This window comes from Brassica oleracea, chromosome C9 (assembly GCF_000695525.1).
Source record: "Brassica oleracea var. oleracea cultivar TO1000 chromosome C9, BOL, whole genome shotgun sequence".
Classification (NCBI taxonomy): Eukaryota; Viridiplantae; Streptophyta; class Magnoliopsida; order Brassicales; family Brassicaceae; genus Brassica; species Brassica oleracea.
Window position 1 is genome coordinate 15679629 of NC_027756.1, and position 12002 is coordinate 15691630.

A 12002-nucleotide genomic window follows, 5' to 3' on the forward strand; every position below is an offset into this window, starting at 1 on the left:
GACCTGATATTGTGTTTATAGTCATTTTTACTGACTTTAAAGTAGAGAAATATCTCTTATCCTTCAGTATAGTGTGCGTTGTGCCACTATCTGGTATGCAAACTTCTCTGCCAATTTGTTTAGTTGTTGTTCCATTTGCTTTCTTATATATCCTTTTCTGTAACACACAGTTAATATCAGTAAAAAAAATAAATTTTCATAAGTAAACATATTATGCATCAATAACAAGTACACAATAATTATACATTGGATATTTTGAAATACAACATTATTTTGAAAGTGAAATACATAATATTTTATGACGTCACTAGGCATTATTAAGCTTGATCAGTACAAGCACTTCAATTATTTTGATGAGTGGCCTCGTCGAAATCTCCCATAAAGTCAGAGGATTCGAGGTATGTCGATGTTGTACCCACAAGGTGTTCATTGAGATTTACTTCCTTTGCCTTGCCTTTAATAGATTCTTGGTACAATTGGCATAGATGCCGAGGAGTTCGACATACTTGAGACCAGTGTCCCTTCGATCCACATCTGTAACAGACGTTCTCATTTTTATGAGTAGGGTTTTCTTGGGTTTCTTTTCCTTTTACCCGTTCAGATCGATTCCATGTGTTGGAGTTTAGGGTTTAAGGTTTAGAGTTTAGGGTTTAAGGTTTAGGGTTTATGGTTTGGAGTTTAGGATTTAGAGTTTAGGGTTTATAGTTTAGGGTTTATAGTTTATAGTTTAGGGTTTAGGGTTTAGAGTTTAGAGTTGAGAAATGAGGTTTTGGGGATAAGATTTCAAATTTTGAAAAATAAAAAAAAATAAAATTTTCAAATGATAAACTTAGAAAAATACTATTTTGGTCATTTTAGTTTTTGAGTGTTATTTTTGTGATATAAATTTAGAAAGTTGCTATTTTGGAGATTTGCCCTACTTAAAACAATGTGAAACATTATTATAGACATACAACTAATCATATATGATTATTCATAGTTTAGTTTTTTTCTAAAAAATAATTCCTTGTTAACATAAAGTATTCATGTCTGATAACAAATCAACAATTAATGAAAATGTTTCATTAAATAGCATCATGTATTTAATTTTAGTAATCGACTGATAGCTACATAATCAAACGATGTTTTTAAAATCGAGAAATTTGAAAACTAACTCTTAGACGCAGAAGTCAGAACCTCGAGTATGATCATGCGATTACTATCCCTTCATCAAATCTTAAACAAATTGACTTAAAAACCGTCATTGTGAAAACAATTATGTGTTTGGAAGAGAGAAAGAAAGACAAAATATAATTTTAAACTTGGGTGGTTTTGGTTCGGAAGAGACACTCAAAAATAATGAAGGCCAAGTCATTTTCGTCGAGTGAGGAGTGTTTAAATATTTTCTTACCTAATTAATTTCGTTTATATGATTAACACTCCAACTAATAAATGATTATTATTTTAATGACGGCAAAAAAAAAAAAGCTTTACAAATATAATAACGGCAAATCTCCAAAATAGCACATTTCTAAGTTTATATCACAAAAATAGCACTCAAAAACTAAAATGACCAAAATAGCATTTTATCTTTTGAAAATTTTATTTTTTTTATTTTTCAAAATTTGAAATCTTATCCCTAAACCCTAAACTCTAAACCCTAAACCCTAAACTATAAACTATAAACCCTAAACTATAAACCCTAAACTCTAAATCCTAAACTCCAAACCATAAACCCTAAACCCTAAATCCTAAACTCCACTCTTTAACTCTAAACCTTAAGTTTGTGACTTTTGATAAAACATTAAGCGATATTTTCGTGACTTTTGAACTTGAATGCTAATTTAGAAACAAAAACTTGATTTAATGCTATTTTTGTATTTTTTTTTAATAATAATTCCACTTGCAGAAAAAGTCTTCCACCTGCTTTTACATCATCAAACCCTTTTTCTCATCTCTCTCTCTCTCTCTTGGGAATAAGACAAGAGTCAAAACACAGGAAGCGATACGAAGGCGACAATCCGAGCATCCATGGCCGTTTCTTCCTCTCTCACCAAACCCTAATTCCAATTTCCTCCCCTTTCTCTCTCCTATATCATATATCAAATGGATCTCTCCGACGACGGCGTCGCCGCCAGAGGAGGTTCTCGCCATCTAGTCGATCCCTCTCTTTCAATCGTTCCCAGATCTACTCCTCAAGAAGACCCCACGACCTCATCCACCGCAGCAGCGGCGGCGACTACTTCCGGAGTTGTAACGAAGCGTTCGACGAAAGACCGCCACACGAAAGTCGACGGAAGAGGGCGGCGAATCAGGATGCCGGCTCTCTGCGCCGCTAGGGTTTTCCAGCTAACGAGAGAGCTCGGGCACAAGTCCGACGGAGAAACCATCGAGTGGCTTCTCCAGCAAGCCGAACCGGCGATAGTCGCCGCTACTGGCACCGGGACCATCCCCGCGAACTTCTCCTCTCTGAGCGTCTCCCTCCGAAGCAGCGGCTCGACTCTCTCCGCGCCGCCGTCGAAGTCGGTGCCTCTCTACGGCGCTCTCGGGCTGACTCACCATCAGTACGAGGAGCAAGGAGGCGCGTTTGGAGCTCACACGCCGCCGCTTCTAGGGTTTCATCACCATCTCCAACAGCAACATCATCAACAAGCTCCGGCGGAAACGATTCCGGGTCCCGACGGAGAGAGTTTCTCGAGGAAACGGTATAGATCGGTTGATTCGTCGAAGGAGGACGGTGAAGGGAAGCAGAACGAGAACAAGTCTTTGAAGGAAAGCGAACCTCCGGCGGCTGCCACGGGGGCGCCGATGTGGGCGGTTGCTCCGACGAATAGGTCCGCCGGTGGGAACACCTTTTGGATGCTTCCGGTACCAACTACCACCGCTGGGAATCAGCCAGCTGCTATGGAGAGCAGCAGCAACGCCAACCGTGCACATATGTGGCCGTTCGGAGGCGGCGGCGCCGGAGCTGGAGGAGGAGGTGCGACTCATTTTATGGCGGGAACGGGGTTTAGTTTTCCGATGGATCAGTACAGAGGAAGTCCGCTTCAGTTAGGTTCCTTCTTGGCTCAGCCGCAGCAACCGAATCAGAATATAGGTTTGAGTTTGCCGGACTCGAATCTTGGGGTGCTTGCCGCTTTGAACGCGGCTTATCCGAGAGGTGGAAACGCAAACGCGGAACAAGTGAACAATGCGGTGGAACATCAAGAGAAGCAGCAGCAGCAGGCACAACAAAGCGATCAGGATGATGATAGTAGAGATGAGAATTCAAATAGCGATGGGTGATTGATGTAAACTAATCTTATGAAGCATTGAATTTGGTAAGAGTTTAATTTTTAAAACGTTTGTAGCGGTTTGATTATTTTGTTGTGAGGTTTGATTATTTGTTATGAGGTTTGTGTGTGCTGTAGTACTAGTAGTCTTAGAGAAGAATTTGTGTGTGAATGAATTGTTTCATGAGAAGAGAATGTTTTCATTGTATAGGAGGGAATGATAGGGGACCCGTGATTTCCTTTTTCTTTTTTGTTATTTCTGTGTTTCTTATATTTTCTAGGATTATGGTTTTTGCATGCTTAAATAAAGAAATTCGTACGACAGTTGCATTAATTGCAACTTGATCGTCTCTATTTTCAACTCCTGAATTGATTATTAACATTTAACAACAATCAAAACACAATTGAGATGTTTTTTTGGGGTGCTTTTTCAAAACTTAACATGATCTTTGTGGTTGGAGACATGGTATCATCGACGCATGTGGATTTTATAACTATTTTAACATGCAACCTCAGCATTGATTCTTTATGATTGAATATTGAAGACAGTGCCGGTTTGGACCGGATTGGCGCCTAAAGCGCATAAAAAAAAATCTGCTCCATTATAATTTTTTTTTTTGCATTTTTGATATGCAATTAGAATCATGCAAAATATCATTTTAAAATTTTCTGTTGATATCATCAGTAATTTATTTATTATGTATGAGATATATTCAAACATCATTACTTTTTTATGAACTTTACTTTTAAAAATGTAACTAAGTTGGAATTACTAGTAATGTATGATTAAAACTCCTATATTTGAATAACAATCATCCATTCAACTTGTGAAATTGTATTTAATTTTTCGGAAAAAACAGTTAGTAGAATCAGTTTTTTTTGGGCAACAAGTAGAATCTAGTTTATAATAATATTGTGTTTGTTTAGATTTTTTTTAAAATTATCGTCAAATATTCCTAAATCAAATTATATCAATCACAAAAAAAAGTATAAGAAAAAAATTAGAAAAGATAAAACTTACATGATGGAACAATATTCCATCAAAATAGATGACATCAATATCAGAAAGAAATAGCGCCAAAGTATAGAAAGAAAGAAATATTATTAGGTTAGAGTACAATAGTTTTTTTCTGAAAAATGGCTTTACAATAGTTTAGTATTTAATTTATAGTTATAAATTTATACTCATATTTAATACAAAGAAACTCAAGTAGTGTAAAAACAAACGTAATAAGATTTTATGAATAAAACGATCGTGTATATGAGATCAAAGGGGATAAACTAAAATACTTGGTATCTTTATTAAAAGTGAGAAAAGGTAAAAAAGAATTGAAGGGGGTATTCGAACACACAATCAGTAGGTAGAAAGGTAACTCCACAAACCACTATACCAATGCACTATTTTGGACCTTGGTGGCGCCCCCAAAATATATATCGGCTATGACGCCTAAAGTCCTTGCTTTAAGGGTTTTAGCCCATGGTCGGCCCTGATTGAAGATAATATTATTCAATTGGTGGTTAGTGATTTGAGAACAATTACCATAGGATTCGATTGTTTCAGGCGTTTAGTATTATTATGTTTATATTTAATAGTCTAAAATTATTATTTTTTCTCATTGCCTATTTTTAACGTCTACAAACCATGTCATTTACTCATTAGAAAATGCCCATTAACTAGGTTGAAGTTTAGAGTTTAGCCGTTTATAAACCCAACACACGACATTAGCAAACATGAAACCCTTATTAAAAAGTACAAACAAAAACTGTTAAATACAAGCTAGCAACCTTTGTATTGGGTTGTTAGCTTGTGATGGTAAGCTTAGCATCATTTTCACTAATCTAAGATAAATCAAAATTAGCCTATTAAAATTCATTAGCCGCCACTTAAACCCCATTAGCCTTTTGTTCTATTGGTGCCATCAAATTCTCTATAAATAGAGATAGATGCCTCTAGTTTCAGAGAAGATAGGTTTCCTCTGAGGAGAAAACCCCCACATGTCAAAGATGAGCAGAGATTTCACTCCTTTCATATCTTATCTTATATCCCTCTTTTCCATGGAGTGCAAATGGTTCGATTTCTCTTTCGAGGATACTACATATGCAGTCTTTAGTGAAACAAAACTATAAACACAAAACACCTTCGATCTTACTTCGCCATTGCCGAACTACAACTTCACTAACAATATAAATAGCTCCACATATTACTTGGACTATTAGTCTCAGTTAAAATATTATGTCGTATTCTCTCCCTTCGTGATCCCTCTTTGCAATTAACACAGTTGAACATAACATATGTATGTAATTAACCTTGAGGATACATATAATCTAAAACACAAAACAATAATCTAGATTACTAAATTAACCTTATGGATATGAGTGTCTTTTATTTTTTAACAATTCTTTTTGTTATTTTGACATTTTGATACTATTTTGCGATAAAAACATTTTTTTTTAACTATCATAAGATATTTTTGTAAATATTTTGTATTTAAAAATAATAATTTAAATAAATCGAGATCCAAAACTTAATTTGTGTAAAGCCTTGGAGGGCATTAAGAATCTGTAATCAGTATCTGGTCTCCGCTGCCGCCTTCCTTCTTTCACTCGCACGAAGCCGCCACCGCCACAACAATGTCTATCCTTCTCCCCACCAATTTACAAAAATGCCCTTCTCCCTCCCTCTCCCTCTCCCCCTCCCCTTCCCCTCCAATCCACTCCCCGTCTCCTTCCTCCGCCTTCTCCTACCTGGGAACTCGCCGTAGATGCCTCAGATTCGTCACTTCCTCCGTCGCCTCCTTACAATCCTCCGTCGCGAACGGTTCCGCCCCCGCCGCCGTTGTTGTGGAGAGAGGCCAGATTCGTCTTGGTCTCCCTAGTAAGGGACGCATGGCCGCCGATGCCATCGATCTTCTCAAAGTGAGAATCAATCAAAATGGATCTTTCTTGTTATTATGAAACTTGTATTTGTTTTCGAATAGCGCCGCTTAAGTACTTTCACCGGAATCTCGTTATGATTGTAATGTTTGGTGTATTCAAAAGATCGAATCTTGGCTACTTAGTTAAAGCTAAAAAGCTGGGTAATCTTGTTGTTATGTAGCTTTCATATTCCTAGACGGTGTTGTTTGCGTTTGGCCATCTCTCACTTTGAGTTCTGACACTTCATATTTGTTGTTTATTTTTCTTCTGTCAAGGACTGTCAACTGTTTGTCAAACAAGTCAATCCTAGGCAATACGTTGCCCAAATTCCCCAGGTGCGCATTCGAACCAAACTTAAATCGATAGTGCGTGCGTTTTTGTGGTATGGTGGATGGCTTATAGTGAGTGGTAATGGTTACTTGTTCTCCAGTTACCGAACACTGAAGTCTGGTTCCAACGGCCAAAAGACATTGTTAGGAAGTTACTCTCAGGAGATCTGGATCTTGGTATCGTTGGTCTTGACACTCTTAGTGAGTATGGCCAGGTAACTCACCACCATTATGGTTTTCTCTTGGAAGAGCTTTTGATATCATGTTCAGAGCTTTTTGATTTTCATTCTCTTGTTCGATTCTTTCACATTGGCAACCCATGTTGTTTAGTTAGGCTACATGTTTTAGGATATAGAGGTCTCCCTGCGATTCTCTTGACTATGGAAGGCCCCGTTTGCATTCATGTTTGAATTTTCCTTCTTTTTTTTTTTTAAAGGGAGATGAAGATCTTATCATTGTCCATGAAGCTCTCAACTTTGGAGACTGCCATCTCTCCATTGCGGTAAGCTCTACTTATCTATTATGTATCATTACCGCAAATGTTTGGCTTATTGCGCGTCTCAAATGATTTCAGATACCCAACTATGGGATTTTCGAGAACATTAAATCTCTCAAGGAGCTAGCGCAAATGCCACAGTGGAGTGAGGAGAGACCATTGCGTGTTGCTACTGGCTTCACTTATGTATGAATATGATGAGTTACAGATTCTCCTTTTGGTGCGCCGTTGTCAAAAATAATAATATTTGGGAATGATTCATTCAACTGGTTTTTTTGCAGCTCGGACCGAAATTTATGAAAGAAAACGGTATACAGCATGTGGCCTTTTCAACTGCAGACGGAGCTCTCGAGGCAGCTCCGGCGGTGAGATTACTCTATTTCACCTCAGTCATTAAAGTCTTTCTTCAACAATAGGCTAATAACAAGTCTTCCATATGAATACAGAAGACGTCAACTTTTCGATGAAGATATAGTTTGCTGCATATTCATGGTTACATCTTGTTTAGTAATGTGTTAGATACATCTACATGGTTGCTGTCTTTATCCTTCTTTGTTTGATTGGAGGTTCTACGAAGTTAGAATTGCCAATAATGTAAAGACTATGTGCTGTTCTCGAGGATAATCTCAATAAGCTTATAATGTCCTGATTCAGTGTCTTACTGTTAGGCTGTGACGTGAAAGATTTTCCTACGCGCGCACAAGTAGCCTGAGACAGGATTCTCTTGTGTTTGACACATATTTTCTTGTTAATTAGATGGGTATAGCTGATGCCATATTGGACCTTGTGAGTAGTGGGACTACACTCAAAGAGAATAACTTAAAAGAGATTGAAGGAGGCGTTGTGCTGGAAAGTCAGGTGATGCGAATTTTTACTGGAATCTGCATAGAATTTTAGTGGCCATTATAACTGAATGTTTCTTTTTAAAACTTTCAGGCGGTTCTTGTGGCAAGCCGAAGAGCATTGACCGACAGAAAAGGAGCATTAAACACAGTACACGAGATTCTGGAGAGATTGGAGGCCCATCTGAAGGCAGATGGCCAGTTCACTGTACGCACTTTGTTCTTAGTGATGATTTTTTTTCACTTATTCTTGCTTTCACTTTCTTTTCTCTAATATTTTCATTTCAGGTTGTTGCCAACATGAGAGGAAATAGTGCTGAGGAAGTGGCTGAGCGCGTGTTGAGCCAACCATCATTGTCAGGACTGCAGGTAATGTTTCAGAATGGTGGGGAGTTCTGAAGGTTTGGCTTTAGCGTTTCCCACTGATTGTTTATGGCTCTCTCTTGTAATGAGCAGGGACCAACAATAAGCCCAGTTTATTGTAAACAAGATGGACAAGTATCGATTGACTACTATGCCATTGTGATTTGTGTGCCAAAGAAGGCCTTATACGAGTCAGTGAAGCAACTCAGAGCGGTTAGTAATCCCTGCAGTCTCTTGCTTTACTAATTTCACTTCAACGTTGGATTGCTTGTTGGTTGTCTAATCAAGTTCACCAATGTTACTGCAGGTTGGAGGCAGTGGGGTATTAGTTTCACCTCTTACCTACATTTTTGATGAGGATACTCCAAGATGGGGTCAACTCCTGACAAACCTCAAACTTTAAATGTATTGGTAAAGAAGATGCATACGATGAACAAGTTTTAAGAAGACCCTTTGGTTTAAATCTTTGGGTTCGTACCTTTTTGTCAACTTTATAGTTCTGTCTTCTTTTTTTTCTCGTTGCTGTTGTAACTTTTACCTTGCTTTTTCTGTATGGATCCTACACATTGTTGTTTTATCTGTTGGAAACAAAAATAAAAGATGCTGTTTTCCTGCTGCTCACAACAGGCTCGGTCTTGGGAGTTATTTGTGTCTAGAAAGGCATGTGAATTGTTCTTTTTCATACTGATTTGATCATTTATGTTTAGTTTCTCTGCAATGTTGGTAATCGTGGGAGTTGTTTTTTAATGACTTTGTTTACACTGTTTACTTTTCTTTAATTTGTGATGTTATTAGATTAAAACTGTTAATATGATGAAAGAGGGAACACACGTTGGTGCTTTGCATACAAAATCCAAACAAAGAATCAAAGAAATACAGAACACACACACACGTATACATAGATATCACCACCGACATTGAATTGCATACGTATATATAGTATACACTTGCAGTGTACATGATTTTATTTGGATTTAGGGTGTTTCAGCTAAAAGCGCAGAGTGGAAGAGGTAGTGTAAAGAGGTCCAGAGATTTCAGTAGAAGAACCTTTCTTCTTGAGGAAGAAGAAATCTCCCAAAAGAGGAACAATAGGTTTCTTCTTTTTCTTCTTTACAAGATACCCAGTTCTGTCTCCTCTGTTACTGTCAAGTATCTGAGCCAATGTAGGATACTCCTTCGCCATCTTCCTCATCAGCTCTTTCCTCCTCTCGTCCTCTCCATTTTCCTTCTCTTTTGTTTCCTTGATGCTCATAGATTTGGTCATTGCTGCTGCGCTCTTCCCAGCAGCATCAGCCTCGGCTTTAGCCATCTTTGACATGTTCTTATGCAACTCGGCGTTCAATGTAGCCAAAGCCACCTCTGTCTCTGACTCTCTCTCCTTCAACTTCCTCACCTCTGTCTTGGTTTCCGTTATCTCGGCTTCAAGCTTCTTCAATACGTCCATGAACTCTTCTTTTGGACCTTGAGGAGAAGAGGGCAAGGAACAGGATGATTCTTGGACTAGCAGCAACAGGATGATTCTTGGACTAAAGCGTATGATACCCAATGATACCCTTGAGAAAGCTGAACGGCCATGAACAACAGGTTGTTCCATGTGATCGCGTACTAGCCATGATACTCCACATTTCACATTAGCGTTTATCCAAGATGAGCTACTATGAATTTAACGAAAGAGTGACGTGGTTTTTGCTATCCTACGAGCGATAACATATAAGAGTTTACCTGCTGCTCCCCATTTTGTCCTATTGAATTTGCTTCCATCCAGGTTTCAGCATCTCCCCTTCGCAGCAACCGCAAATAAAGTTTGCTGCGTGGAGGTTGAAACTAAAGGCAGATAATAAATCAAGTTCTCGACAACTATGTCAGTGCAAGATTTTGTTGATGTTATAGTTCATGATCCTATGTAAAATATTTTATTGATGTTATACAAAACTTAGCTTATGTTAGCTAAGATATCAAGTTCTCGATAGAGGGCACACTTTTTGTTTGTGTCATATAGCGTATGATCTTAATTGCATGATTTTGTTGATTTTATACATTTTTGGAATTCTTATGCGAGGCTGCTTATTCATGCGTGCAAATTGTTTTACTTTATAAATTATAGATTTAGAAAATAAAAATTAAATAAAATAAAAATAACTATTAAATATAAATTATATAAAAGTATTATTAATAAAATTCATATTTTAAACTCAATAAAAACAAATTTCTATGAGTATAAATATACAACTTTTTATATGATGTCTAACATATATGAAAGTTTAAACAACACAAATAATATTCAGTTATCTTATATAAAATACATAATCTTAAAATGTCACCAATATTGTTTGTACAAACAACACAAATAATATTAGATGTCTTTTTTCTTCAACTATTATTTAGATTTGATTTTACTTTGCATTCATTTAGAAATTGTAAAATGAAACCATTGTTTTGGCATAAAAAAGAGTCTAAAATGCATATAAAATGAAACCAAATAAATAATAATATTTTGGGGTTTATCACAAAGAAAAACGAAAAAAACTACACTCATTTTTACCGAACAAAGCCAAATAAATATGGATTTAGAATGATATATTTTAGGAAACTAAAAACCGAAAAACAACGTAAAATCGAACAGATATCCAGATTAAATAAAAAAAATCTCTTCTTATCTTAAAAAGCCGAAATTAATAATCTCACTTCGCGCAATGCGTAGATTACTACCTAGTTAATACGTAAAAGCAATTTTCAAGGGATGAATAATCTCCGGTTTCTAACAGTCAACTCTAAAAACTTATTAAAATAAATTAAACAACCACATTAACCGTATAATAAAATTTAGATTTTTAGTATATGTTATATTTTGAATTTTTGAAAACGACTATAAATTACTAAAATTGTTGAAAGTCTCACATTAAAATTTTGTGATCCATGGTTTAAAATTTTTATTATGACAAAATATAAATGATTACAAAATAATATAAGTAAAAAATCCAATTTAATTAACTATTAAGATTAAAAGATATATATATCATTTTAAATTAAACTATATACCATATAAAATACATAAATATTTTAATTTAGAAATTTACTTTGAACAATGTTTTTTTTGATAAAATCTTATTACAAACATTGACAACTTATTTTCCAAAAATTATAAATTACTAAAACTATTAATCCCACAATAAATATTTTGTTATGTGTAATTTATTTTTTTGTTGCTATAAAAGATACAAATGATCAAAAAACCATATGAATAGAATGCATCAGCTAATAGACATTAATATTAAAAATATATCATGTATGTTAATATCATTTAAATTTAATTATATATCCTATCAAATAGAAAAAAAATATTGTTTGGATTAATAAAATTATTTTATATGTTTGCACTAGTTTAGTTATACATTTGATTTATATTTTCGCACCAATTTAATTATATATGTAATTGTTACTGACTTTTGACTATTCAATATATATTTTATTTCATAATATTTAAAACATATAATACATAAAATATTTTATATATATATATATATATATATATATATAATGCTCATTCCGCGCAAGACGCAAATCTTAATCTACTTAAATATTAAATACATGATATTAGGAAAAAAATATATTGTGAGTTAACTGCTACAAATTTTTGATTGACAATTCTAACTATATATATATATATATATTTAAATATTAAATGTAAATAATATAAGTAAGAAACTATCTTTGGAGTATATTGAAACATATTTTTGATTGTCAAATCAAATATAAAAATTTAAATATTAAATGCATAATGTTGAATTATTATTCATGAGTTTTA

At 35.3% G+C, this 12002-nt stretch overlaps 3 protein-coding genes across 3 annotated transcripts; 2 read left to right on the forward strand and 1 right to left on the reverse strand.

Annotated features, from left to right (window-relative positions):
- Nucleotides 1-1897: 1897 nt before the first annotated feature.
- On the forward strand, nucleotides 1898-3524 carry LOC106312853 (transcription factor TCP8). Its single transcript, XM_013750529.1, has one exon. The coding sequence runs from the start codon at nucleotides 2086-2088 to the stop codon at nucleotides 3262-3264; it is 1179 nt and encodes a 392-aa protein (XP_013605983.1). The 5' UTR covers nucleotides 1898-2085; the 3' UTR covers nucleotides 3265-3524.
- A 2269-nt stretch (nucleotides 3525-5793) lies between these two features.
- Nucleotides 5794-8816, forward strand: LOC106319461 (ATP phosphoribosyltransferase 1, chloroplastic-like). The gene is made up of 11 exons (XM_013757789.1): nucleotides 5794-6167; nucleotides 6443-6502; nucleotides 6598-6711; nucleotides 6933-6998; nucleotides 7071-7178; nucleotides 7274-7357; nucleotides 7749-7850; nucleotides 7929-8042; nucleotides 8123-8203; nucleotides 8291-8410; nucleotides 8505-8816. Exons 1-11 carry the CDS (start codon nucleotides 5883-5885, stop codon nucleotides 8598-8600), a joined length of 1230 nt encoding a protein of 409 aa, XP_013613243.1. The 5' UTR covers nucleotides 5794-5882; the 3' UTR covers nucleotides 8601-8816.
- Nucleotides 8817-8985: 169 nt separating this feature from the next.
- LOC106314429 lies at nucleotides 8986-9791 on the reverse strand. Its single transcript, XM_013752298.1, has one exon. The coding sequence runs from the start codon at nucleotides 9789-9791 to the stop codon at nucleotides 9186-9188; it is 606 nt and encodes a 201-aa protein (XP_013607752.1). The 3' UTR covers nucleotides 8986-9185.
- Between the last annotated feature and the right edge of the window lie 2211 nt (nucleotides 9792-12002).